Below are 26,610 nucleotides of genomic sequence, written 5' to 3'. Positions count from 1 at the left end.
ATATATATATTACCGTTTTTCTTACCTGACACTGTATAGGATTTGTGTGACAGCGAGACCACTTTTTTGCAAACAGCATCATTTCACCATCTTCAGGGTGCTAGAAATGGGTCATCTGGATCTCGGAGTGGAGCTCGCACCACGTGCTCTCTGTGTTTATCAGCAGGGATTTCTGGGAAGCGGTGCTCATGGTAACCAACGTAAACACCAGCCACCCTCCTCCTCCTCTTCCTCGTCTCGGCTCTCTGCAGCACCGCCAAAGCAGGCGAAAATGGCAAGCATGGCTCGCAGCGAGGACCAATATTATGAAAAGATAACAACACTTCAACAAAGCCTGCATAAAAGGTGAGGCGCCTCGCTCATTTTCTAACGGCAGCACGGCCCAGTGTAGACCGCGGGCTCGAGTTGTAACACCTGCCGCCTGGTAGCCTCCTTCTGCCGCTTGCCACAGGGAGAAAATAGGGCTAGCTGCTTAGCTAACCAGGCAAGTTAGAGTAGGCGGTGATGCCGTATAGTTAGCTAGCAAGTTAGTCCATAATTTACAGTAATGTTGTGGTTGCTGCACGTAGTTAGCTGAGTGAAAAGCTATCGCTTACCTGACATAACGGTAACACGTTAACTAGCTTTCGCATATTAACCGAAGTTACCACGAGCTAGCGTTACTGCTGTTGCTTGGTTTGTAGCTAATTCGTAGAGCGGATTTAGCATTCATTTACATAAGCATTACAGTTTGTTAATGAGTAAGTAGAAAAGTGCTGTTAATATCGCTTTTAATTAGCTAATAATTAGCCTAGCAATCCACGTAGATGCTGCAGTGGTCTGTGTGGTTCCTCTGACTAATGTAGTGTATGTGTGTGTGTGTGTGTGTGTGTGTGTGCGTGTGCAGGGAGAAACGGAGGCTGGAGCTGGAGAGGGAACTGTTTACTTACTCCAGATCTGATAAAAGAATGTAAGTTACACAGGGTACTGTATTACAAAAAAGAGTTTGCTTTGCCTTGTTGGACTTTGACAGTAAGCTCTAACTTAAATATAGGATAGATTCAAGTTAAAAAATCCTCTCTATGATAGCATAGGTCAATATTAATGATTTAAAAGGTTTTGTAAATTCACTACATGCTTTATGTCAACAGTCACCACAGGTTTTCATCTGAAATATTTGTTTAAGCAAAAATATCACCTCAGTACTCAAGTGTGTCACAAGCACAGTAGCCTTTGGATGTAAGCAAAACAGTCTGTTTTCATTGTAAATTGATTCCCATAAATATTAAAATGCCAGGTCAAAACTGTAGAGCTCAGGTTGATACGAGAGTTGAAAATAAGATTTAAATTTAAAGCATCTTGTGCTTAACCTTTTCTTATGAAAAGTCTAGCTCTTATTTTTTGACAAAGCTCTTAGATAATATTTCTTTTGAATAATGGTTCTCCACTGCCTTCAGCTCACAGATAAAGTGTTCCAAACTGCGCGGTTATCTCAAGGAAATCTGTGACAGGGAAGCACGAGCGAAAATGAGAAACCTTGAGCTTCTGAGAGATGTGGAGTGCATAGAAATTAGCATGAAGGTATATAGTCCTGACCATGGCCCCCTGCAACAACAAAAGGTATAACACACACACACAAACATACAATTGCATTTGTTCAGTGGAGTAGTGTTAAGTTGAAAGCAAGCAGAACAAACACTCCACCCACTGAGGTTGATCCAGCTTTAGACAGCTGTACTCTTTTTCTGAAATATTTTATACAATTTAATAATCATTCATTTATATTTTGAATTGTCTGTGTTTAGAGAAACATTTGTTCTGACAGGTTACCACATGCACTGTGTCTTTAAGAATAATAAACAGACAGACTCGCAATATAATATATATGCTTTTTACAAGAAATATTTATATATTAATGAAGCAATTTTCATACACATTTGCTTTAATGTCATGCTGTCATTTTAACAGAGTAGAAATATTTGCTTTCAACTGCTTGATGTGACAATAGTAAACACTCAAACTGTGCAATTTATCACGACAAGCAAATGAACGAGGGAGAAAACAATGAGCTAGTCAGATTATCACTTAAAACTCAACGACAGTGCTTGACAGCTTAATATCAAATTAACAAAATTGGCTAATTATGACTCGCTGAGTTAATTGCCCAATATAGAGACTCTGAAGTGCTCCAGAGGTTTAGTCATTCTCTCCCCTCAAGCAGTTGGTTTATTTCCTCTTGATGCTGTTATTTTGGTCGTCCTGTTGCACTTTGTATAATATTACCAGATACCTATGCTTTAATTCTGACATTTCTGGAACAATGAAAAACATCAGTTCTCACAGGGATAGAAGGTAGACTAGCAGCTACTCATATACATGCTCAGGTGTATACATGTATAATCATTTCTGTTCAGTTTGTGCAAAATTGTTGACAAGAACAGATAAATTATAAAGACTGTCTTTCAAAAGCTCTGTTTTCTATAAACTGCTATTGTTTGGATTGAAAGGTGGGGCAGGTTTGAGCTAATCCAAGTGCCTTTAACAAGGCCATTAGCTTTTTTAAATTGGAGTTGGGATTAAGGCAGGCAGTCTGGCCAGTCAGAGATTTGTTAAATGGTGTCAGCAGCTACACAGAAGACCCTCACTAAGGAAAATCCATTGTGACTGATGCTTGACGTCGTCCAGCAATGTTTACTTTCATACCTTCTTCTTTTACACCATATATATGTAATATTGAGCAGCACTATCACAGCGTTTTTATGGACAATCCCTAGTGTCAGTTTACCTGTAACATATCAGTTAGTCTGAAATATTACTATTATTATCCTTCTGTCAATTTATTTCTTCTTATTAATTTAGTATGCACAGTAGATCTACCTATCTATCTATATCTATCTATCTATCTATTCTATCTGTCTTTACATCTCTTACAGGCTGACATTCTGAATAAGATTTCCAGATTTATGGAAGCAAAGAAGAAAATAGAGCAAGAGGTTGAAGCAGCAAAGGTAATGCTATTACAGTCTTTGCAGCATCAAATTTACACTGCCAGTATAATAATAAGAATCGCATTCATGTTTTGTAAGTAATGTAATTGTATATTATACATGCCACACTTTCTACTATGTGTTGTGTAATTTTTGTCGTGTGTTTGTGTGTTTTTACACATTTTGTTGTACGGTTGAAAAATGGTACTTGTTTTTTTTTTTTTTTCTTATGTTGGATCCTTCTTTTTTTTGAAATGTTTACAAGGTTTATGCAAATCTCTGTTCTATCAAGCTGTGTTTTCAGGTTTAGAATAACAAAGAAAAGTAGACATTATGCCTGGTAAATCTGTAGAGGAGTCTACATTTAAACTGTGTATCTGTAATAGCACAGGTGTCTAATCCTAGCTGGTGCATCTGTACAAGCGATGTAGTTCAAGCCCATAGCTGCTTTCTCCCTTCACTTAAAGCAGTTAAAGCTCTTTTAGATGAAATGTCTAAGACATCTCATAATAACTTGGAGCATGCTGTCTAGAGCAGTCACTTGTAACTGTGCAAACCCCCCCCCTCAGCCTGTCGATATTGTAATGAGCAAAATGGTACCGTCACTCCATTATGCATACAAGCCATTGGCTGGCAGTGTGCATGTCCCTCAGGCTGCAGCATTCATTAAGGGAAGCTTACCGGGCTGAAAGCTGGAGACAGATGATAACGGGATATGATTTTCATATTTAATACATTCCTTGGAAGAGCACACGCGTGCCGCAGATTGATAGAAGAATCAATTGCTACTTTAGTGAAACACTTTCTACTTTGCCCTGCAGCTACCGATGGAATCACTCAGCCAAGAAATTAACTTTTCCTCTTTTTTTACCTACTTTGTGGATCTGCTGGGCAGGCTGCATGGTTTACAGTGAATGTTATTAAGCAGCTAACTGTTTGGTATTTAAGACGCTTATCAGAAAAGAAACAGAAGCCATGCTTTTTGTTATTATGTTTGGAGGGAGGCTTTTTTGCTTCCCTCTCTTCCCCCCTTGGTGACATTGCAGACATGAATCAAAACTTGTCTAAAGGATTTCTAATAAGATTAAAAGTTAAAACATTGATCCTGAGACATTCCTCTGAAAGATGTTGTGAAAAGAATTCTGACCTTGGCCCAAATAAGCCGCACTTATTCAAAACTGTTAAGTGGATAGTTAACACACTTAAGTTGAAAATTTCTCTCAAAATAGACTTATTTCATTTAAATTTTTAGAAGAACTTCATTCATGTCTTGAAAAACATAATTTTATGAGATTTGAGAGTTTAGTTTACAAAAATGAATATATTTGATTGTTGTTTTGTTTTTTCCATATTTGCAGGGTGAATCTGCACATAGACAGTACCAGGACATCTCTCTCTCTCGCTCAGCTAAGGATTTTACACAACCACCAGCAGTAATTTTTATGGGCCGCCAGACCTCCAGAGGGTCTGACGCTGAGGCTGGCACCACAAGTGTACACTTACACCAAGCATTGCATCGTTCACCCAATCGCAGCATGCACTCCCGCGAACGTCTACCAAGTGGCCTTTTGAAGGACTTCAGAGTTGGCGGAGAGGATGCCGCCAGCAACCGAGCACATTTATCAGATGACATTTCAGGCTCAAACGATTCTCCTGACGGCTGTAATTTGAGTGACAAACATGAAAGAACGATGGCGGTGCTCCCAGCTGGCAATGTGCCTTTTGGAAGTGATGATGAACAAGAACCTTCACCTCTTGTGACCTTGACGAGGCCTGAGAGGAATCGGGCTCCCAGCAGCAGCAGCAGCAGTAGCCCCATAAGGGTTGAGAATTCCCCCGCAGAACACACTGACTCCCGAGAGGTGGCTCATCAGCCACCCTTAAAGGAAGATGCAGAGAGAGGTCTCAGACATTTGATGCCTGAAACCATTTTTGGAAAAGAATCTCAAGATACACCAGGTTTGAAATGTTATTCCTTACTTATTACCTTGTAATATCTTTTTCACTGTTTTCATGTTCTTTCATGAAAATCCCAGTTGAAAGCACTTTGAAGATTGAAAATAAGCCAAGTTATACCTTGCACTCTGCTTCCGTTCAGGTAGACGTGAGAGCGTCAGCACACCGAGTTCTGATGTGCAGCTGTCAGAGAGCAGTGCTAGTGACCTGTCCATTTCTCTGACACAATCTGAGCTGGAGGAGGATCTACCCGAGGGTGTGGCACCTGAGAGGAACGCCACTTCTGAATGGAGTGATGACCAAAATCAGCACAGTCCCGAATCATCCCTCCACTCTGATGGATCCAAGAACACACCTCAATTAAACTGTGAAACCACACCTCCAGCTGTGGAAAGGTACAGTATGTATTCCTGTACTTTGTTGTCCAGAATTTGCAAAGTGACACAGTAGAGAGAAACACTAACTGTTTCGATCCTTCTATTGCACATGCTCTCTAAAAATGTGCACCATTCAGTCTGTAGTTTATTCCAATTATTTAAAGCTAAGCGAGCAAAGAAAGGAGAATGTTCTGCATGGCCGTGCCGAACCACAGTGGGCTGTTAATGATAGGAGCGGGTGAAGACACCACGCGGTCCTTGCCACCATCACATCAGAGACTGACAGAGAGGATTGTGGGAGTCACAGTCCATGCCACCGTGCTCTCTGTAGCTTAGCAGCAGCAGCTGCCGCGGTGGCAGTGATGCATCTTATAGGGAGAGCTCAGGACCTGTCACCAACAATATTGCCATAATCCAAGATAATGCTGTAACAGAGCAATTTTCTGCTTGAGAGACCTCAGGAAGTCCCCAGTGGAGGAGGAAATTTGTGGCACCATAGAGTGTTCTGGAGGGTGGGCATGTGGACAGCACTTACAGCCACAAATCCTTAGCGTGATGATGGCCTCTGAGTTGAAGGATCATTTTGGATGGGGTTAGAGCCACGGAAAATCCCATGTGAATGTTTGCGCCCAGAGCCTCTGCTCTTTCCCTACAATATATAGTATTTTATGAGCAGGACCTCTTATGCTCTTGAAAAAGAAAACTTTTTCCGAACATTTTTTTTTTTTTACATCCACCATACTCTCAGTTTAATTTGTGTGTTGTCCTTGGGTTACTTATGTTGTGCTTATTTATTATTATATGCTTTATTTTTTAGAGAAAGTAAACAGTTGCACATATTGTTTTGGGGTTTTTTTCTCTCTCTGAGAGTGTAGAATGTTTATTTGTGCATGACTGTATCTGTGTGGTCTACTATACTGTTTTATAGTGTGACCTCAAGAGGAACTGCAGTTAGCCTGTGCAGGGGAGACGATGGTGGGGGCTGCAGCTTTCATTGTTAACACGGAGGGCTTCTGTGTATGAGGAGAAAACCGGAGGCTTTGATGTAAAGCTCCGAGAGCATCCAGTCTCCATCCTCTCCCTCTTTCGCTCTCGTTCTCTCTCTTTCTCTCTCTCTCTCTCTTAAGGTTAGAGTTTATATCGCTCCCTCCATTCAGCTCACAGTCAGGAAAAACAAGCCTGGGCAATTCATTAGATTATCCCATTATATTTCTCCTCCAGCATGGCTGGGGTGAGTATACGACTGAAATATTCTCCAGGTTTCTTGGAGACTCATCGTAATGGCCTCGCTGTGCCTTTCTCTCACACATGTCGTCCCTGAACTGTTTGGTGGTTCTCAAACAGTTTGCTCGATTGGTGACAGCATGTGATACAGTTAAAGTTGAGCTCTTAGTTTAGTTTAGAGGTGGAATATAATATGCACAGGTTTAAAAATAATCACTGCATATTTTCAAGGCATCATGCTAATTGAAGATATTTCTCTGTTTTTGTTTTTTCTATTTTGCATTATGGCACAGTGCTTTGTAAACTGTGTGCTTACAGTGTGGTGGGACATATCCCACATTTAGTCAGGCAGTCCCTGCATTCATTGTGCTGTTATTACTTGTGGTTAGGGCTGAACAACATGCAAAAAAAATCATATTGTGATTATTCTGACAGATTGGGATTGCAATATGAGTTACGATTTTAGTGTGAATAGTAATTTTTGCATTTCATTTTCACTGAAAAAAATATAAAAATGAGATGATGTGATTTTTTTTTTTTTTTTTTTTCTGGTGTCTGTACTAAATACGCATATTCCCTTACGTCTGGAGGCCGGGGCGTCTCTGTAGCATCACAGTGCTTCCTATATAATGGTATGTTGTGACACAGCTCCTGCGGTTTGCATATTGCACTCGGGCCATATTGCGATTTCGTTAATATTTCCATTAATTGTTCAGCCCTACTTGTGGTATATTTTTTCCATTCCTTTGTGCGTGTGTTATATTTGCGGTCTGTACCAACACGGTGAGATTCCCCTGACACCAATCACTCAACGGTGAAGCCATTCCGTGTGGTAAATCACCCCGGAGTCAGTACTGTACACTGTAGAGCAATATCGCTGCAGAGAGGCTGACCTCTTCCTCCGAGCTAACAATACGCTCCTGATGATGTCGACATGCGGACAACAGCAGCATCTAAAGTGAGGTTGGAGACCTTGACATGAAAGCTGGCAACAATACAATGAGAGAGAGAGAGCTTTGCAGAAAAACACAACTAATTCACTTTCTCCCTCTCTAAAGGTCTCTTTTTGAAGAGCATTGACAAATAAAGTGGAAAGAGAAAGATGACTATTTCAAGGCCCACGCTGACGATAAGGGAGGGAAAAAAAAAAAAAAAGACAGCTTTTGCCTATACTACTTCAGCCACACTGAAGAGGACTTTGCACAGACGGATTGCACACTACAGAATGTCATGGATATAATTCAAGCTGCCATCTTAATCAGGATGTTACCAGGAAACAACCTGCAAAAAAGAGGGAGCAATTGTTTGCTGACCCCTAACCCAGGAGCCCATTACAGATTGTCATAAATTCTTTTTGGCCCCTTTTATGCAGGGGGGCTCAGGATCTCTCGGCTTGGGGTTTCTGGGAGAATTCAATGAGGGCCACCCATGGCTTAATGCTCAAGAAAGAGATGGATTCCCAATATCCACATGCATTAGGCGTCCATTTCTCATTTTGCTGCCTCACACAGGACCAGATTAAAGTGTAAATCTCTCACCAAAAGAAATCATCTTGAGGCCCCCATTTTTTTTGGAACCCTCTTCCATACACTTTTGAGTGTGAGATGGTGGTTACAGAGTTGTCCATATTTTCATTTGTTAAATTTCATATTTCCCATATTTATAATGATGTTTACTTTGCCATTTGTAAATATATATGATTGATTTCAAGTTTTGCTTCAACAGTAGGCAGCTTATTCCTCAAGCTTGTTTTCTGAATGGCAGTTTTCAAAAGCTTTTCCCTTACAACCTGTCATTACATGTGGCACCATCAACACACATAGTTTGAATTGTTGAAGTCCTGTATTGTGGCTGCAGCATTCTAATGATCAGATTCCTCCAGCAATCCTTGAGTACCTCAAGAAAACTGCCTGGAAAAATGTATCACAATTTTTTTATTTTTTTATTTTTTAAAAAAAATAGTTGGCCTATTGATCACATGGCCTCCCCTATTTTTGTTTCCTTTCATCACATTAATGGTTAATTTTTTTTTTTTTTCCAGACTCTCCCAGGAAGGACTCTTTAATCTTCTAGACAGCATCGAAGGACGACTCCATGGTGAACAGACAAGTGTGTACGGGGATTCTTCTATTGATGGAATGCAACTCAATAGAATTATCAGGTATACCCTTGCTGTCTAAATTAAATACCGTGTATATTTATTTAATGGCCATGGAGCAGTTTGTGCAGATGAGAAAAACATATTATCCTTCCGCCAAGGGCTCTCACTTTAGATGAAGTGTCATCACCAACATGCTCGCGTCTTTATTTCTGAGGGGTTTTCAAACACATGGGATTGTTATAGTAACCACCCTGTTGAATTGTTATTGGGAGTCAGGGAGATGGAGGATGGAGAATGTGTTTTCATTAGACTGGGGCTTATTTTTCATAAGCCTTTTTACATTTCATAGCATGATTAATTTACTGTAACAGGAGTTTCTCATTGTAAAGTATGGATAAAAATCTGGCGAAGGAGAGCTTTCTCGCTCTTTCTAAAAAACCGGTATATACTTGTCCCCATCTATGAGTGTTGTAAATGATGTCAACAACATTTTCAATAGTAAAGAGAGTGGCCATCTTGTGTCGTGACCCTCAGTATAATGTTTAGTCTTGCTGTGATATTATGTGGGCAAGTGTGTATGTGCATTGATGTGTATGATTATACTTGTATAGCATGTCTGCGCGTGTTTGTGTGTGAAGTGTTAGCAGCTGTTGGATGTACTCAATGTACCGCTGACCCGCGGGCCCAGGGCTCCATGGCAATAGCTGACTGCTCTCTATATATTGGACAGCCTTTGTAACGGTGGAGCGGACTTGAATGACGAGGACCTTGAAGCATGTGGAGCAGTCGTCCTTCATGAGCTTCAGAGGTTGTCATGGAGCACAGCAAAGGGCTGCCTGCTACCACAGGATCTAGTGAATGCTCACCAGTCCAGCACTGAGCCTAATGAAATAAGGTAAGGCTTCGGATTTCTCCACCGCCAAAAGACCGATGTCAGTGTTTTTTTTTCCCCCCTTAGTTGTGTTTATTTAAAAAAAAAGATGTAAAGTTTATTGAGAAGTTTTTATAGTCTTGTGGCATTTTACACTTCATTCCTTTGCATTATGTTACATTTGTATCAAACTACAACTTCTGAGATGCTGTAAAAAATAAAGATATTTATGTTTTGATGATTTATGTCTGATGACAACTATAAAAGACAGATGCTATAATGGAGTAATTCAGAACACATATCATTGCTCTGAAAACTGAGTCAAATAGAACTTCTCCTCTTTTCATAGAGAAAGTGAACAGACTTACAGTAAAGGTAGATTCCACTTTTCAGACAAAGAGTGGATAGCTGTCTGTGCATTTTTTTTTTTTCCGACTAGACGGTTGGGGGGGGAGGAGGCTCGCACTTACAACAGACACCTACATTCGATACAGTCTCCCTTGTCCACAAATGTAAAGGTCATCTTTGGTGTCACCTCCTGCAGTAACACAGCACGGGTGAATGTCATGGGTAAATTAAAATGCCCTATCTGTGACTTCCAGTCCTTTGGATAATGAGTAGTTATACTCTGAGCCAAATCCATGCTCTGCTTCACTACTCTATTGATTTCACTGAGACCTTTCCTGCTATATTCTCAATCTAAAGAAACACATCTATCGTTGTCCCTCTCTCTTTCCTCTGGAGATGCCTATTGGCGCTTTGACCTTTTTATCCAGTTTTCAACCAGCAGCTACATTTCTATCTGTGTCTATTCAGTGTTAACTGGAATTCATTAAAGATTTATATCTTCTAAAGTGTTTTAAGATGGAATAGAAGTACCCTTTTTGAGAAGGCTTCATAATTACAAAAATAAGAGCGTGACATATTTATTATGTTCTAATTTCCTCACGTAATTGATGACGGTCCAACTTGTCAGCTGCATCAAGTTTTTTTTTTTTTGATAATCAAAGAATCTGTCAGTATAAGGAAGTATAATTATGACTTATTTTCAGATCCCTTTACTGTGTTTTCAAGACAGCCTCTTTTTTTTTTTTTTCTCCTACAAAAAAAAATCCCACCCTCACCACAGCACCAGCCTCCCTCCTGATGCCGCTCGGCTGTGGGATCGCTGGTTCAAGCACGCCCTTCTGCTCAAGGAGCGCCGTGTCCTCAGCACTGAGCGCTCGGTCCAGCTGTTCACGCCGCTGCTGCTGGAGCGCCATGCCACCTACAGCCAGCAGGTAGCGTTGGAGTCACATACACTGCCAGTACACACACACAAACACACAAACACACAAGTAGGAGGCTACACACACTTGCATTCATGGACACCTATTCCCATAAGCATGCTGACATTAAAACACACACACACACATATGACCACTGGAGTAAAATGTCTCCTTTTTTTATCCTCTCTCCCCAAAAGACTAGTGGTGTTTCTTTTTTTTTTTTTTTTTTTAACTTTTTTTTTGTTTTTTTTTAAACTTGTTTCTTTGGATGTTTTTTTTTGAAGAGAGTTGTAGTTGGTGCTGAGTGCCCTCTTTGTGTCTGGTGTTTGAAACCAAGCCTACTCATCAGATTGCTCCACACGTTGACCTAGACAGAAGGGAAACCCTGACCCATGCGCTAATCGCAAATTACAGCCTCTGCTTGGCTTCTTTCATCTCATGTGGCGTATTCATCTGAGAAACACTTGCTTTTAATTTGGTATTAGGCAAAAGTATAGCCATCAGCTGGGCCAGATTGAATGAGGGAGCCATTTGGACCTTCTCCACAAGAGACAGGATTATTTCAAATTTCCCACTCATTGACCTTGTGCAGATCAAGCTCAATTAAACAAGGAAAGAAATTACTATGAATATTCACGCTGACACACAATGTCAGGATATTTATTGGGAATTCCACTTTAGAAAACGCAGCTTTCTATCTTCTGGAATGATCATATATACATGCAGGTTTTTGTGTTATTAATTTTTTTGCAGACGTATATTGTGGGGTTTTTGTGTGGCTTGGAGATTTTGCTCCAGTGTCCCAGACGCAATGAGAGAGGCAAAGAGGGAGATTGTAGAGCCTCTTGAAAATATGAACTGACAAAAGGAAGAGAGGTACTGCCATCTACATCATTGTGTCCAAGTGCATCAGGAAAAGCCTGAGTGAAAATCTTTCTCCCCCCTTTATCTCTCTCTCTCACTCTCATTCCATCTACTCCCATCTATTTCTCCCTCTCTCCCTTTATTTCTCTCTCTCTCTTTCTCTCTCTTCTCTGTCCTCTCTCACAACAGCTTACTCTCCACACACAAGAGCAAACAGAAATTTCCATTCACGTCTTGCCACACTGCCTGGCTACTCCGGCAAATGGGAGCATGCAGCTCGCATGCACACACTCAAAGAGGCCCTTTGAATATTCAAGTGCTAACAGTTGCATTCATTGATATTTAAAATGCAGTGGGTCTGCGAGAGCCCTCAACCCACGGTACGTTTGACTAAATCTAAAAAAAGAACAAAGACGGATATCGGGGACAAGGATCAAGACAGTTTTTATTGTGCAGCAGCATAAAATACCAAGTGGCAAGCTCAGATTGGCATGTGTTTGTGTCTCTTCCCCTCTCAGAAAATGAAAGCGTGTACATTGTCAATCTTCACTGCGACCCACTGATAACAACTTACAATGTACTTAAAGTTTGTCACTGTCAAAATCCTCCTGATCATCCCCTCCATATTAGTGCTCATTAAAAGTTGCAAATGGCCATCTGAGGCTGAGAGGCAGTCTTTGATCACAAAAGAGAGATGTTGATGGCAGGATTTGATATGGGGGAGGGAAAAAGGAGAGAAAGGAAATCGGTGTGTGGCATCTCCCTGCTCCTCATCTCCCGGAACAGCTCCTCTTAATTGTGTATCCTCATCTCCCCAGAGATAAAAATGAGCTGGAGAGGGAGGAAGAGAGCAGTTTGTCTCAATCCTCTCAGCCAAGAGGGGAGATATGTGGAACGTGTTGCACATTAACGCCAGGGTGATTGCATTCTTTAGTCGCTTCTCTAATCTCATGGATGAGAAGAGAGGGAGAGAAAATAAAAAAAAAAAAAAGTGCGATTGAGAGGGAGAGCGGGAGCGAAAGTGTGCAAAAAATAATCTTTTTTTAGTTAAACGAGTGAGAGAATTTGAAGTTATTTTCTCTTGGCATTTGAACACGCTCTACAGCTGCACCTCTCCGGGAGCAGCCATGGCCAAAGTAAATGACTTGCCTAATCGGTGAGAGTTCAATTTGACACTTCCTTCACAAAATGGGAACAATTAAGAGTGTGGTTTTAATTTGTGCTGCTTGCAGGCCAAAGTGTTGCTGAGGACACTTCTGTCCCGGTCCAGTGAGGAGTGCCCCTCAGCAGTGGACGAGAGTGACTTGTCTTCCTCGTGTGGCCCTTCTTCACTACTGGCTGACGGCGGAGATGCGAAGCCTGCCAGGCCGGTACAGAAGCAATGGATCCAAGGTTACTGAATATTATTGGTGTAAAATAAGTTATTGAACAGGCTCAAAAGCAGTACAAGTGGAATGGAAAAATCTAATTACACAACTATTATTTGAATGCTGGGCTTTGGTTATTAGTTAAAGAGGAACGACAATGATTGCCAAACAATCAAGAACTCTCCCTTCAGCAAACGATTCCTACAAACCTCCAAAACATTTCACACTTAGATTAGTCTGTCTTTGCACAGTAATATAGAACAAGACCATTAATAGGAACAAATATAGACTGCTTTTATCGCAAACCACCTCTGCAGAGAACTTAAACTTCCCTTTTATGAAAGAAATCAATTTCACCATAGAGCTTTTTTATGAATCCTTCACAGCCCAGTTTTCATACAGCCTTCTATTCAGAGCTAAAGAAAGACCCCCCATTCCCATTTCTATCCCTAGACTCCCTTCCTCCCTGCCACTGCTTCTCACTATGCGCTTCCCTTTCTTACAGAACTACAAAGTACTGAAGAGGACAGCCAGGACGAAAGCCCTGTGGAAAGTGTTCCTATTAGAGGTAAAAAGGCATCGCCGGTGCCCCAGCATTCACACTGTCCTTATGTTGTGGTTTGTTTTCTTCCCACTGCAGTGAATAATGGGCTCTTTTACGCAATGGCTGAGGCAGGATGATCAAGGTGAATCCAGGGTCAAAGTCCCACCTGAAGAGCTGTGCTAGTTCTCTCTAATTATCTCCGAGAAAACACTAGCCATGTTTTCAGCCTGGTCTGAGGCATTCTGGCAAAATTGATAATTCATTGGCCCAGCATAATGCGGCTGCTTTAATTGTCAGGACGCCAGGATGGGAAGCGCGAGAGATCTGTCATCGGTTCTCATTTTCTTCTAAACAATGCTCCGGCAAGGCTGGACTTGAAAAATACTAGATGTGAAGGCATCCTGGGAGCAGTTGGTGTACCCATCCGTCAGCTGCAGCTCTGAAATGTAAAGCAATCCTATATTACCCTTGGCTATCAGATTTCCTACTGGGCTTTTTATGTGTACGCATCCCTAAGGTGCATAGCCAGCAAAATGAGTCCAGTTTCCAATTCCTACACTTAATCAAAAGAGCCATAACCAGTTAAAAAAAAAACACAACTAAAGATTTTGCAAGGAAGGGGTTTTGCTGTGGTGAGCAACATCAATGTCACAATCAAATACCATGACCTTGGAACTGATAGTAATTGCCAAGACAGGCGCGTCTGCAGACCTCGTGGGGTTTTTTAGACTACATGTAAAAGCAATGGCTGGATAAAGTGCTGTGGGTGGAATAACACTGGAAATTGCCATTCAGTGTAAACATGACATTTTTTTTTTTTTTTAGAAAATGATTAAAAGCTTTACTTTTATTCTGCCCTTAAGTTAAAAATGTTAGAACTTGGTCATACACGATCACAATGCTCTATCCTTTTGATTTGGTATGTGTGTTTTAGCAACATCATTGAGACAACAGCCCATTTATTATGTACTTCTGCTCTGTTGATTTTTGCCAGTATAGTCTCTGCTCCTCTCAAATTTGATACCTACTTTAGTGTGCTGGAAAGTAATTATGAGTGTTTTTAAAACAGAAAATCAATCATTGCCTTCTTGGTAGGGGATGCTGAGATAATGTGAGATGCTGATTGCTGTCTCATGGAAACTGTTGCTACATACTGTAGGCTTGAATCAACAGCTTAGCTGATTGAGCACAGTGTTGTCACCCACTCTGTTCAGCACTGAGACCAAAAGACTCAGCTACTGAAGCGTGTTGTCTCATCAAACACAGAAACCTCTGAAAGTTGGAAACCTGGGTTTTAAGCAAATATTTGACAGCGACTTTGTGTGTGCGTGCTTGTGTGCGTGTGTGTGTGTGTGTGTGTGTGTGTGTATATCCCTGAACAGAGACAAAAGCATATCAGTTACTTAAACAATCAGCCATGCAGGAAAGGCTGCAGAGTTCTGAAGAGGAGGAGGAAGAGGATGGCCTCTCAGGTAAGAGATGCGGTCCGCTCTACCAGGCATGTAGCGAGCAACTGGAGCCTAACCATTGGTCAACACTGACCATATGTTCTCCAAGCACATGAGGACACCATAGAGAGACCACATTTGTTGTGTACATGTGTAACCTTAATGCCAGCCAAAACTCAAAGATTTAACCCTCGGTCTTCTCAACTTTTTTTGTCTGTTTACCTAATTTTTAGTTTCTAAAAATTCAACTCATGTATTTTTGTAGCATGTAAGGCGCTCCAAGTGGATTATAAAGAAAATATTATGTTTAAACGAATATAAAGATATTGCCTATAACCCTGTATGTATATCAAGGGACCCCACGTGGGGTCCCTAACACGAAGGTTAAGAAACTCTGTCTTGGCTTCACATAAGCCTTACCATAAGTTTCTATATAAATATGCATAGTAGATTAGCTTGTGATGAGATATCCAAATTAAATGGTTTTATCTAGCCCTGTTTGCTCTTTTAAGGAATAAATCATGGCCGTGAAGAGGACCTGGGGAGGGCCAAACGCTCCTCACATCAAGACCCTTACCCTCGGTAAGAACATTGTTATTATTCAACGGGCCACAGGAAATGGGCCACCAGACACCAAAGTGGTTGATGTACATTTGCATGGCTGCTCTCATAATTCCCTGTTCATTTCCATAAGATCAAGGGGGCGCCACCCATTAACTCGCTTACAAAGACAAAAGGCCCCTAAAGCCCCTCTCACTCACTGTTTGCAGGGTTCAGCCAGGTTTTAGAAATCAAAAGCAAAACAGCTATCACGAAAATAAATTGGAGTCATAATCTCACTGTCTTCAGGCTTGTTGTCAGAATGCAAACAGATCATGTCAAGAAGAGAATCAGGGACAACTGTTTTAGAAGAAGGGGACTCAGGAGGTGTTGACAAGGACAAATGTCCTTTCATTTTTCACTCTTCAAATGCATTTAGGCTGCTCAAATCAGAGTCCTAAGTGGGTTTGAAAAGAACATCTAATGATAAATAGCTTGGTGGAAGCTAACACCATCACGGTTACATTTGAATATCAACACGACTTCATCAAATCTGCAATTGCATGTCGGGTCCTCAGAGCACCTCTTCACTGCGAACCCATTTGGGCTCTAGTAATGGCTGGGTAAACGTTATGAGGAATAATCTTCTCTGATTTCATGTGATTACTGGGCACCATGCTGACACAAGGGCTGAAGTCTGTATCTCCCTGGCCTGGCAAGCAGGCGCTCCCAGTCTGCCTATTAGCCCAGGGAAGGGCCTAATGGGCTGGCTCTATTGTGGTCCTCATAGCTGCTGATGTCTGCCACTGCCAGCCCCAGTGACCACCCTCTTTAATAAACATGAGCCAATTTCAGACCCAGACCCTCTCAGATGTTGCCTGTCTCCCTGTCATTAATGTGCATGGGAAGCCAACAATATATGTGATTAAACAAAAGTCACAGGACAAAAAAAAAAAAAAACAGAATGCCGTGAGCAGTGATAATACACAAGTTGTGTACATATGTAAAATTGGACAAATAGGTAGTTATGCATGCCTGACACTCTAATCTCACTAGGGTTAGGAAGGAGCGCCAAGAGCTGCTAGTCACCATGACCATCATCCTATCTTTGGTCATTTTCCCTGTCTTTTCCCTGCTTCTCCTGGACGCTTAGATTTAAGCATTCCACTTACCACAGTCACTTCTTGCGCTTTATTGCTTCCACAAGTGGTCTGGAAGCCCTGCACTTAAGCAGAAGCATAACACTGCAGCATGCTTTTTCCCCGCTTCTCTCCTTTCTCTCCGTGTCTCACCCTCTCTCGCTCTCTTGCCCTTTCTCCATCTCTTTGCCCCTCTTCCTCTCCGTCTTCCTGTATTTCCCTCCCAACACCCCCCACCCACCCACCCCCCCTCCCTCTCCATCCTACTCGTTAATTATTTGCTTTATTTTGTCAGCGAGCTGATGAGTGACATCAAAAGGAGGATGGAGCTGGACTCAAAATACAAAAATGGCTTCCTCTCTGTTGTCTTAGACAATAATTATGATTTGCCAGTTAAGCCTAGACTACAGCAGAGGGATTGTAGTTTAAAGCAGAGGCTTTGGTGCAAAAAATGCATTTATAGCCCTTTGTGAGGCTCCTCATTATGTGTGGGCCCGATTCATTAAGTAATTGGTTTGCAGTTGTTTACATGAGTATTAAGGCCTTCTATTCAGGGCCTTTGAGAGATACATTGTGCAAATGTTGCATGTTATGAATGCAGAATGAGAGGCGGGGGGCCAGTCCTATTGGCCAAACACTGCTCTCGGCTGAAAAGCGAGAGAAAAGCACTGGGTGCTGCTTTGCATAGCAATGACTAGGGTCTTAATAAGCTTTACAGATTAAATACATGCAGTCTATACAAGATGCAAAGAGATACTCTTAACACATTTATATGTGCTCATTTCACTATTATGCCGTTCGAGAGAATTGAGGTCTTTCATATTCTTTTTTTCTCTCTCTCCCTCTCTCTCTTCCTTGCTCTCTCCCACACAGTGTTTTTCAGTCAGATACTTTTATAGAATGTGCTGTTTATTGTATTATAACTCGTGGGGAAGCGACTGATCTGCAACATTTATTAAGGATTTGTCCATTAGAAATCTTTTGCTGTCTTTGTGAGTGGCAAAGTAAAATCACTTTGTGGTTGAGTGGGGATGAAAGGAATAATGCACGAAGGAGTGAGTCTTAATAAGCAGCTGCACTCCATGTAAAGACCACTTGTTCCCCTTTGTATGCGAGTGCATGCCACTGCTTCCTCTCGTGCAAAGAATCATTGTGCTCCTTTCTACTGTAGGCATTTCAGATGCCACTCCTTTCTTATTTTTTATTTTGGGGTTTTTAATACCTTTTTATTTCCCCCCAGTTTTGATCCTAAAAAAATGCTTGAACACATGTGCACAGGCACGCACACACACATACACACACACATACACACACACAAACACAAAACAAAATCCTCCAGCCATCAGCCGGTGTTATGATTGTTGTGCCTAGTGCCTGCTTGACAAAAACCTTGACTCAACAATTAGTGGTTTACAGCTTTGCCTTGGACAACAGGATGTGCTCAAGCATTCGACCTCAAATCACTCAGAGTGTCAAAATCAGAAGCTCTCCCTCTCTCTCTCTCTCTCTCTCTCTCTCTCTCTCTCATGGGGAGGCGATGTGTGTGTGGATCTCTGACAGCTCACAGGGAGGAGGGATGGAGGGGTGAGAGGGACATGAGCTGAGAGAAAGGAATGGAGGGGAGGGGACGTAGAAAGAGAGAGCGGGAGATAGAGGGAGACAGAGAGACAGTAACGGACAAAGAGGTAGTGAAAGACGGGAGTATTCATGCTCCAAAATGCAGCAGTGAGTTTAAGGGGAAACTCATGTAAACAACTCAACAGACAGTATGATAATAATAAGCTGAGTGAGATTCAAGGCAGTTGATTTGCACAGGGTAGGTGGCAGCATCACATGTGTACGTCTGTGACAGTTTGTTTGGATCTAAAGAAAATACATTCCCTGAAAACTGTGCCTAAAATATATGTTTTTTTCTTGTTTTGTTTTTTTTAAATTTTTGACAGAATAGTAGTTAGACTTCTCATTCAATTTAGTATAGAGAGTAAGATTAAAACCAGGCCAAAAGAGGACAAACAAAACAGTGACTATAGATGAAGGCAGCATTTAGACCCTCCAACCAGAGGAGGTCACTGTCCTACACTGGCTGTCTCAAACCAGTAAAGAATGTCTCATTGCCCTATAATAAAATGAAAATAAAAATTTCACACGCTCTCAATGCTTTATTTTTTTAAATGTTCTGATCTGGCTTTTTGCTATATATTATTGTATTACTGTAATTTCAAATACAGAAATGAGTTGTGTAGGCTAATAGAAGCAAAACAAGTAGCTTGTGGCTGTGTTTTTAAGCTGCACTTTGTGGTTGTGTTTTGTTGACTTGCTTTATATCGTAAGGTGTTAATACTATTTTTTCCACTGTCTTGAGATATTCTGATAGATGTGTGGTTGTGTGTTGGACAAGCCAGCATGTGGCTGTCAACGAATAATATAACATGAAATGAATGATCGGTCCCTCAACCATACCCTGCACTGTCTCCACTAGACTGCCACCGGTCAGGAGGAGAGCGCCTGTGTTGAAATCATTGGCCAGATTCCTCTTCCTCTGAGCTGCAGTACTTACTCATCGCCAGCAGAGAGCACTCACACGTTAGAGAGTGCCCACTCATGGTGCACTCACAGTTGCCTCTCACTGTTTGCCCCCACTGAGGGCTATACGCTGCTACCATTCAGGCCTGTTAGAGTACATCTAAACAGAGCCTAAACAATGTTGCTGTGGGGTCATAGCTGGGATGGGAGTAGGAGTTGATGGGAATGATGAGGTGATGGGTCTCCCTTTACCTTTAGACAAGCACCGCTGCGCAAAAGTGCTATTGTGCTATTAGCATTTGTGTGTGGGTGGCAGGAGCTTAAAAAAAGCCAGGGTAAATAAAAGCAGCTTTCTGCCTATCGGTGTGTGCAAGCCAGTATTAAATGCTTGGTAAGCATTATTTCCTCTGTCAGTCTTCACATCCTCTAATGTAGCTGTAGGATTATAGGTGACATCTGTTTTTAGTGACTTTAAGAAGCATAGCCTAGTTTTACATGGCGATTATAATGATGATATGTTGTGTATTAACATGTTAAATATTGTTTGTCAGTATATTACTATAACACTAGACATATTTGTATAGCCTTAAACTGTACTACATGAATGTACTTGATATTGTTTCAGCTTTAGATGTCTTCTTTGACTTCTAAATAATACAGCTGACAATTAACCACACTTGTACTTGTCAGCAGTAGTATTTTTTTTTTTTTTTTTTGGTAATTTGTTCCACAGTAGAGAAGTCTGGTGCTGCTAAGATACCATGAAGGATTCAGTACAGCAGAATCAAGTTGCCTTTCTCAGGGGCAAACAAAGCAAAATGTCACAAAGAACAAAAATGAAGAGAGTGCTGCACTGGATCTGAAAATGTAGCGAATAGTTTAAAAAAAGGGCTTTTTGTTTAACTTACATCAGATTGTCTTGGTTTTCAGTAAGATGAGTAATCATTGCTTTACTCTTAAACAAACATGTCACTTTTTCTCTATTCCAGAGCAGCGGTACCAGTTTCATAATGTGCCAGTGATATGAGAGAAGATGATTGTCCCAGATTTATTTTTTTTTATTTGTTTTTTGCACAGTGTATATCAATGTAAACATGAGTCAGCATATCTTGTATTTTTACATGAAAATATGTAGATTTAGTCGATAGAAAAACCACCGTGGTATAAACTGACAACACAAGAGAAGTTTAATGAAGGGAATTAACTGACAACACCAAAAATCAAGCTCCAACTGTGTAATGTGTATAAAACACGTCATACAATTTTAAGGGTGGTTGTGGACTCAGCAATGTACAGCAGACGCAAAAACTGTTAAAACATGAGATAAACAACAATATGAAACAATTGCAAAGGCCAGAGAAAGAGAATGAGGGAGGCATAGGAAAAAAAGAGGACATTACAATAGCTGTAATTTGCATCATTTTACACATTAGATTCACCTCTGTCTACCAGAGCTTGTAAAACACTGGCCAGCCCAGTCTTACATATTCAGATCATTGCCTCAATTAAGGGAAACTCAGCAGAAGATGAACTGGCATAAATGTTTATGGAAACGGAATATTAGATTGGTGGGGTCAGATCCAGACTGGGCTCTCTATGGTAATAGCCCTGTCTTGAAATCAGTCCTGTCCCTCACTGAAGTGGAACAGCTGATAGACCATTCCCATCCCGGGGGGAAGTTCGAGAAAAGAAAAGCCCAATTTACTCTCCGTAACAGCTATTATTGTGGCAAAGGAGAGGAAGTAATCGTATAGATTATTGCTGTATTTTTGCTGTAGCAGGGTCTGGTTGAGATCTGTTGCCTAACAGGTACAAATAGATGTACTAGTCCCCATGGTTTAGTTGTGCTTCGATATCTATTCAGTTTAAAAAGATGAATGTAGCAGGCAGATTTTGTTTTTTTTTATGTAGACATGTAGATATGTTTCCCATTAGTATCAACAACAACATATCAGGACTTTATTCTATAGCTTTGACAGAGAAAAACTCTTATTGTAACTTCTGAGCATACCAAAGATTTTTAATTTCACATTCACCCTGCAAAAAGTTTACCATATAAAAAACAATGTTTACATATTAAGTGTGTATTCAAATCTCCAATTAACCTCCAGTGGAATAATAGTACCATAGCATGATACTACTTTCTAACATCTGAATAATCTGACTAATCTGTTAGTCCAGTATGATCACTACATAATGATTTAAGCAAATGAAAAAGCTCATTTGATGTTACTAAACATAACATTGTCCAGGGAGATGCTTCAAAACGACCATAATTTTGGACTTAAAATAGGCTATACAGAAAAATATGTACCATCTGCACTGCCCCCCATTCACCAAAATATGTGTATTTCACAAGATATGATTATATATTTCCTAAAGTAAACAAACAAAATCCTTTATTTCAATAGATGCGGCTCCCTCATATGCAGCGCACATTCAGTTTGCAGGCTGATTATCTGTTATTGTGTCTTTTCTTTTCTTTTTTTTTTTTTGGCTCTGCTTTTCTTACTCCTCCCCTGCTTTGATTTGCTTGCATTCTAAGTGCCAAATGTCCTGTAGGAAGTCCTATCAGAATATTGAATATAAAGGCTATATTTTAATGATTATACTGGCTGTATGGTATGTTGCTTATAGCACAAAGCAATCTGCTCACAGTTAGGAATGGGAGGTGCATCCTTTTTCTCTCATTCTGTCTTGAGTGGTGCGAAGCAGCAATATATAGTTTAGAAGAAAGCAGTTGGAACACAGCCAAAGTAATTTGGTCCTTATACTCAATGTACAGTCACATGTGCCAAGACTTAGCTGAGGAAGAGATGAGGAGATGAGAGTGATTGAGAGGAGGTCATGGATTTGAATTGATGCAGATGGAGGAACACACCACATGACTGTTTTTTTTTCGCTAGAGCTCATCTGCTTCAAACTCTGCATCTCTTTTTGCCTCCGACTTCCAAGAAAACAACAGAGCTCAGTTATAGAAGGTCCAAACAAATAAGCCATATGGATATGTATGCTAACCTCGGAGATGATGAGGATATATTGTGGGGTTTTTGAATAGGCTCTGTGATGATGTAAATTAAAGAGGAGGCCTTTAAAAGTGGAAAGGGGGGCCTTATTGCATATGCATTGAGCTAGATCAAAGCCTTTTCGGAGGTCACACATTTACATAGCGATATCAGCGGAGCTATGGGAACCTGGCAACCCTGTCTTTGGACTATTTTTGAATAAAGCGAGCCTTGTGGAAGTCCTTTGGCACAATTAGAACAGGAGTCAAGGAAGTTCCCTTTGCTGCACTGTTGAAGCTTAGCCAGCAAATCTTTCCCCTGGAGTGAAATGAGAGTAGTCAGTGTATTTGTCACAAGCCCATTTTAGATATAGTTGTAGTGTTTGTGCAGTGAACATTAATATTACATTTCTCCATGATCTTGTATCATTTTCTTCTCTCAGATTTCCACTATTACAGTGTGAGTTATTTTGTTATTTTTGTGTACTGGTTCTGGTGAGTGATTTTTAAATAAGTCTATTTCTCATGCAGTGGTTTGGTTTTGCATCTATGTAAAATGATAACCTACCTTTTTTTCCTTTTTAGTTATTCTTGGTGCAAAGTAGCAGTTATTTCTCAAAGAAAATCGAATAACTTTAAAAGGCTATTAACTGTCTTTGTGTTTCTAGGAAAGAGAAGACTAACTTAAAGGTTTATTCTGCACTACAGTCCAAAGGTGAGTATAGACCAATCTGAGCTGTAGTTGGAAGCAGACAATCATCAACCATCATTAGTGCAGTGGCACTTCACTTGAAAACCTGCATATAACACATAATGTATGTAAAGGATTTCACTTTCTAAGCACTTTCGCCAAGAGAACGGTTCAGGGGATCCTGTAGAACCAATTATATGCTGAATAGTCATCAATTCAAATAAAGGTTTTAATCACAAAACTTAAACTTTTTAACAAATTTTGTTTTAACAGACAGCTAGACTTCTTTTCCAGGCTATGCTGTTCCAACAGTAAACTTTAACTTTGGAAAAAACGGAAAGTAAAAGCCACACGCTTTTGCTCCATAAAAGTAATTTTACTTTCATTAATCTCCATGAAAATCCTTATGTTTGGATTGCAGTTACTGTTAAAGATGGAGAAATCTGTTTATATACGGCTGATGGTGAGCCACCACCCTACTGATCTCTTGGTAGCTCAATACTAGCGTTACGTTTCCTGCCCAAAATTCCACTCTCACAGTATTTTCTTTCTGATTTCTATTAAATGGTGCATTTCCTCTGATTACAGTGGAAGAAATCTTGAAGTTTGATGGTTTAAATAAGCTAGTAATTAGTTCCTGCTGGATTTAATTGGCTACTCCACACAGCACTTTCACATCCAGAGGTGGAAGTTGGACAGAAGTATTACATTCATGTTATTTATTTTCCCAAAGCCTGTGTCATAAGGTAACTAATTTCACACTAGTGTTTTAAAACTAAATAATTTCCACATTCACACACTACCTTCATCTGTCAGAGGATGCGACACCCAACCATGATTAACCATAACTCTGCTTTCACTGTCAATGCATTCTTTTCACTGTCAATGTGTTCCATTCTACCACCACAGTAATAGCGGTGGCGCTTGAGAGCGCAACACATAAATCAGTCATCCGAATTGCTTGTAAAGACACAAAAAAGGTTAATTGCATTGAACAGATCAACACAAAGAGGTTCATGTGTTAACATGTATTAAATTATTGTAAGTTTTAAGCCTCACAAGAACACCAAGTGTATGATTAAATTTCTGTGTAAACACACCTTTTTGAGGGTGTGTTAATGAAAAAATGACCTTGAAGCCAAACCCAGGTTACTGAAAACTGAGATTTATGTTGTCAGCAAGCACTATCTAATCTTCTAATAAATAAGTATATAATGTGTTCTTACAGTTTTGATCAAATGATGAACAAAAGCCAAAGAAAAATCTGGACCATTCATTAACCAATGTAAATAATACACTGAAAGAGCATTGGTGACTTTAATGGTGAGGGTTAGATATGTCCCTTTTTTATGACATTTATGTATCATATTTTCTATCCAGATATAGTCTAGATCCAGTGCAGACAGATTGCAGTTGACAACTGGTGACAGACTCCATATCAGTTCTTCAAGTAGCAACTTTCACTTCACCACTCAAGATTCAAATAAACCCATATATCACATCAACTTCATTTGCTCATAGAATAGATAAACAATACAAACACTGGAATGTGGTTTGAGCAATTGGATTCAATTCAAGTATTTTTGGGTGCTGCTACTGTATCACACCTGTATCCAAAGTTTCCAGCTGATCATAGATCAAATCACCCAAGATATGTTTTATTGCCATGACTGAAGAAGACACAGATTTGAATACATATTAGACTGTATAAAAGAATATTAAGATTTTCTTTGTGAAACCAAACGCAAGGTTAGTTTTAGCTTCAGTGCATTCAAATCCTGGAATGCTTATAAAAAGAGTATAGAATTGGCTAGACAAAGAAATTATGTGGAAAATGTAAAAGGTTACACTTCATTTGAAGCATGCAAGAGTAAAAATTTTACTCTAATAATGTATTCTTTGATTTATTTTTCTCTGTACCTTTTTGTGTAGCTTTCTGGGGGGAGTCAGATGACAGCGACTCAGAGATCGAAGCAGCCTTACGTCCTCAACCTTTCAACACAAAGAGCGATGACATTGATGACTTCTATGACTGATATTCCCGTGGAGATATTTTTTAAATGCACCACATTATATCACAGCACAATTTCAGGCAGGTTGGCTCATAGTAATTCACCCCCTGACCATTGTTTTAGTGGTCTGCGTTGTAAATCATATGCACACTGTATCGTAAAAACAAATAATAAAGTTGACAGCTCTCACGCTGGGTAAAGTATGTGAAGAGTTGTCCAACACTCTGATGTTAACCCTGCTTCAGTCTCTTTATCTGAACAACTCTCCCAGCTCATAATAACAGCTCGAAATAGATTAAACTGATCTTTTAAAGCGATTTGTTTGCACTAGGCTGAAAATCATGCATTTTGAATGCTGCAAGCATCTCCGAGTGCTCTACCTCCAGCATGCTCGAGTGTAGTGATGTGAGTCACCTGTGAAATGACAAAGCACAATGGCCACTCTGCACGCTGCTGCGCGACCCGTGAACCTATTGAAGAGGCCCATCTCCCAGGGCACAAAGTGTTGCAGCGCTAACAAACTCAGAATATTTAGAACCTCCAGCAAATGCTCTACATGTATTTTTACAGCTGCTTCTTTTAATTGTGCTCATGCTACAGAATTACAAAAAAACCCCATCTAATTTCCAGTGTATTATTGTGCAAATGAGTCAGGGGCAGCAGAATTGTTGCTGAAACCACACAATAGAGTCTTTTGCGAAATAACATTTTGCAGCACATTGAACATACTGTATCTATTAATAACTCAAAGCTACTGTGTGGGAGGCTACATTCCCAAGTTTACATTTATAGTTCATTATGTCTGTAGTGTAAATTTCCAAAACTGCCATTCTGGGATGTGGTAAAAGCCCCTGGCATTCAGTGTCAGCAGGAATCCATTAGTCAGCTTTAGGTGACTTTACATGCCTGAACCTTTTAAAGTAGGACTCCACATTCATTACCAATAATGGCTTCAGACAGCCCTGACCCACCACAGAAAAGGGACTGTGGCAGAATAATTTGGAGTTTGCTAAAAGGCTCCCTAACATAATATCCATGTTAAGGAGCATGTCAACAGATACTTGTGTGCGACAGATAGCTCATGGTGGAGGTGGAGTTATATTGTACTAATGTGTACTAACACAATAACATTTTTAAAAAGATTTTTTTTTTTTTATTCCATGCCAGAGAGACAATGATGATGATATTCAGCTCATTCTTTTTAGAGCGTGTGTAATCAGACTACCACCGGAGGAAGTGTTTTATCTTACAGTTAAGGGGTGTTATCCACACATTGACTGACTCAATTACAGTATCAGCTTTATCACATTACTTGATCTGTCATCATCAGATTGACATTACACAGAGATCCACTCTTACAACAGCACTCAGAAATGTTTATGATTGAATAGTGTCTCCTCATATAGATTGTCTCTGGGATGAAAAGACTAGAAAACACATATTTTTTAATAGATCTACAAAACCATTTTAGTTTTGATCCAGACCACTTTGAGCATTTTAAAAAGTAGGAATGAATCAAAATAAGTAGTTTTCATAAAGTTTTTCAGCTTTATGAAATGATATCAATCTGAGGGACGTGGTCTTAAGTGGAATATTAGTGAAGCCTCACTTTTACAGCTTGTCATACCAACATCTTTGAATGAATCAATCACTACACTCAATCAAAACCATGCAAGAAGAGTTTATCACATTATCTAATGCCACACTGAAACTAA

General features: G+C 40.2%; 1 protein-coding gene across 3 annotated transcripts; it reads left to right on the top strand.

Annotated features, from left to right (window-relative positions):
* The first annotated feature begins 214 nt into the window (after window positions 1-214).
* kiz (kizuna centrosomal protein) lies at window positions 215-25,129 on the top strand. Of its 3 annotated transcripts, XM_067613531.1 has the most exons (15): window positions 215-345; window positions 887-949; window positions 1,437-1,599; window positions 2,913-2,987; window positions 4,325-4,925; window positions 5,065-5,317; window positions 8,565-8,684; window positions 9,355-9,519; window positions 10,625-10,775; window positions 12,860-13,019; window positions 13,500-13,562; window positions 14,921-15,010; window positions 15,499-15,568; window positions 22,861-22,907; window positions 24,816-25,129. In XM_067613531.1, the coding sequence occupies exons 1-15, from the start codon at window positions 272-274 to the stop codon at window positions 24,917-24,919; spliced, it is 2,199 nt and encodes a 732-aa protein (XP_067469632.1). In that variant the 5' UTR covers window positions 215-271; the 3' UTR covers window positions 24,920-25,129. The 3 variants fall into 3 exon arrangements, with proteins under 3 accessions (XP_067469632.1, XP_067469633.1, XP_067469634.1); XM_067613532.1 differs by lacking the exons at window positions 22,861-22,907; window positions 24,816-25,129 and adding an exon at window positions 19,145-22,838; XM_067613533.1 differs by lacking the exons at window positions 215-345; window positions 1,437-1,599 and having other exon boundaries at window positions 890-949.
* The last annotated feature ends 1,481 nt before the right edge of the window (window positions 25,130-26,610 follow it).

Source organism: Thunnus thynnus, chromosome 16 (genome assembly GCF_963924715.1).
Source record: "Thunnus thynnus chromosome 16, fThuThy2.1, whole genome shotgun sequence".
Taxonomy (NCBI): domain Eukaryota; kingdom Metazoa; phylum Chordata; class Actinopteri; order Scombriformes; family Scombridae; genus Thunnus; species Thunnus thynnus.
Note: the sequence above shows the minus strand (reverse complement) of the source record. Positions and strands in the feature narration are given on the sequence as shown.

Excerpts from the sequence above, each read along its gene's own strand:
- kiz (XM_067613531.1), top strand. The coding sequence starts at position 272 with ATGGCAAGCATGGCTCGCAGCGAGGACCAATATTATGAAAAGATAACA. Across the intron at positions 4,926-5,064 it reads AGAATCTCAAGATACACCAG|GTAGACGTGAGAGCGTCAGC; the intron begins GTTTGAAATGTT and ends GCTTCCGTTCAG. Across the intron at positions 9,520-10,624 it reads ACTGAGCCTAATGAAATAAG|CACCAGCCTCCCTCCTGATG; the intron begins GTAAGGCTTCGG and ends CCCTCACCACAG.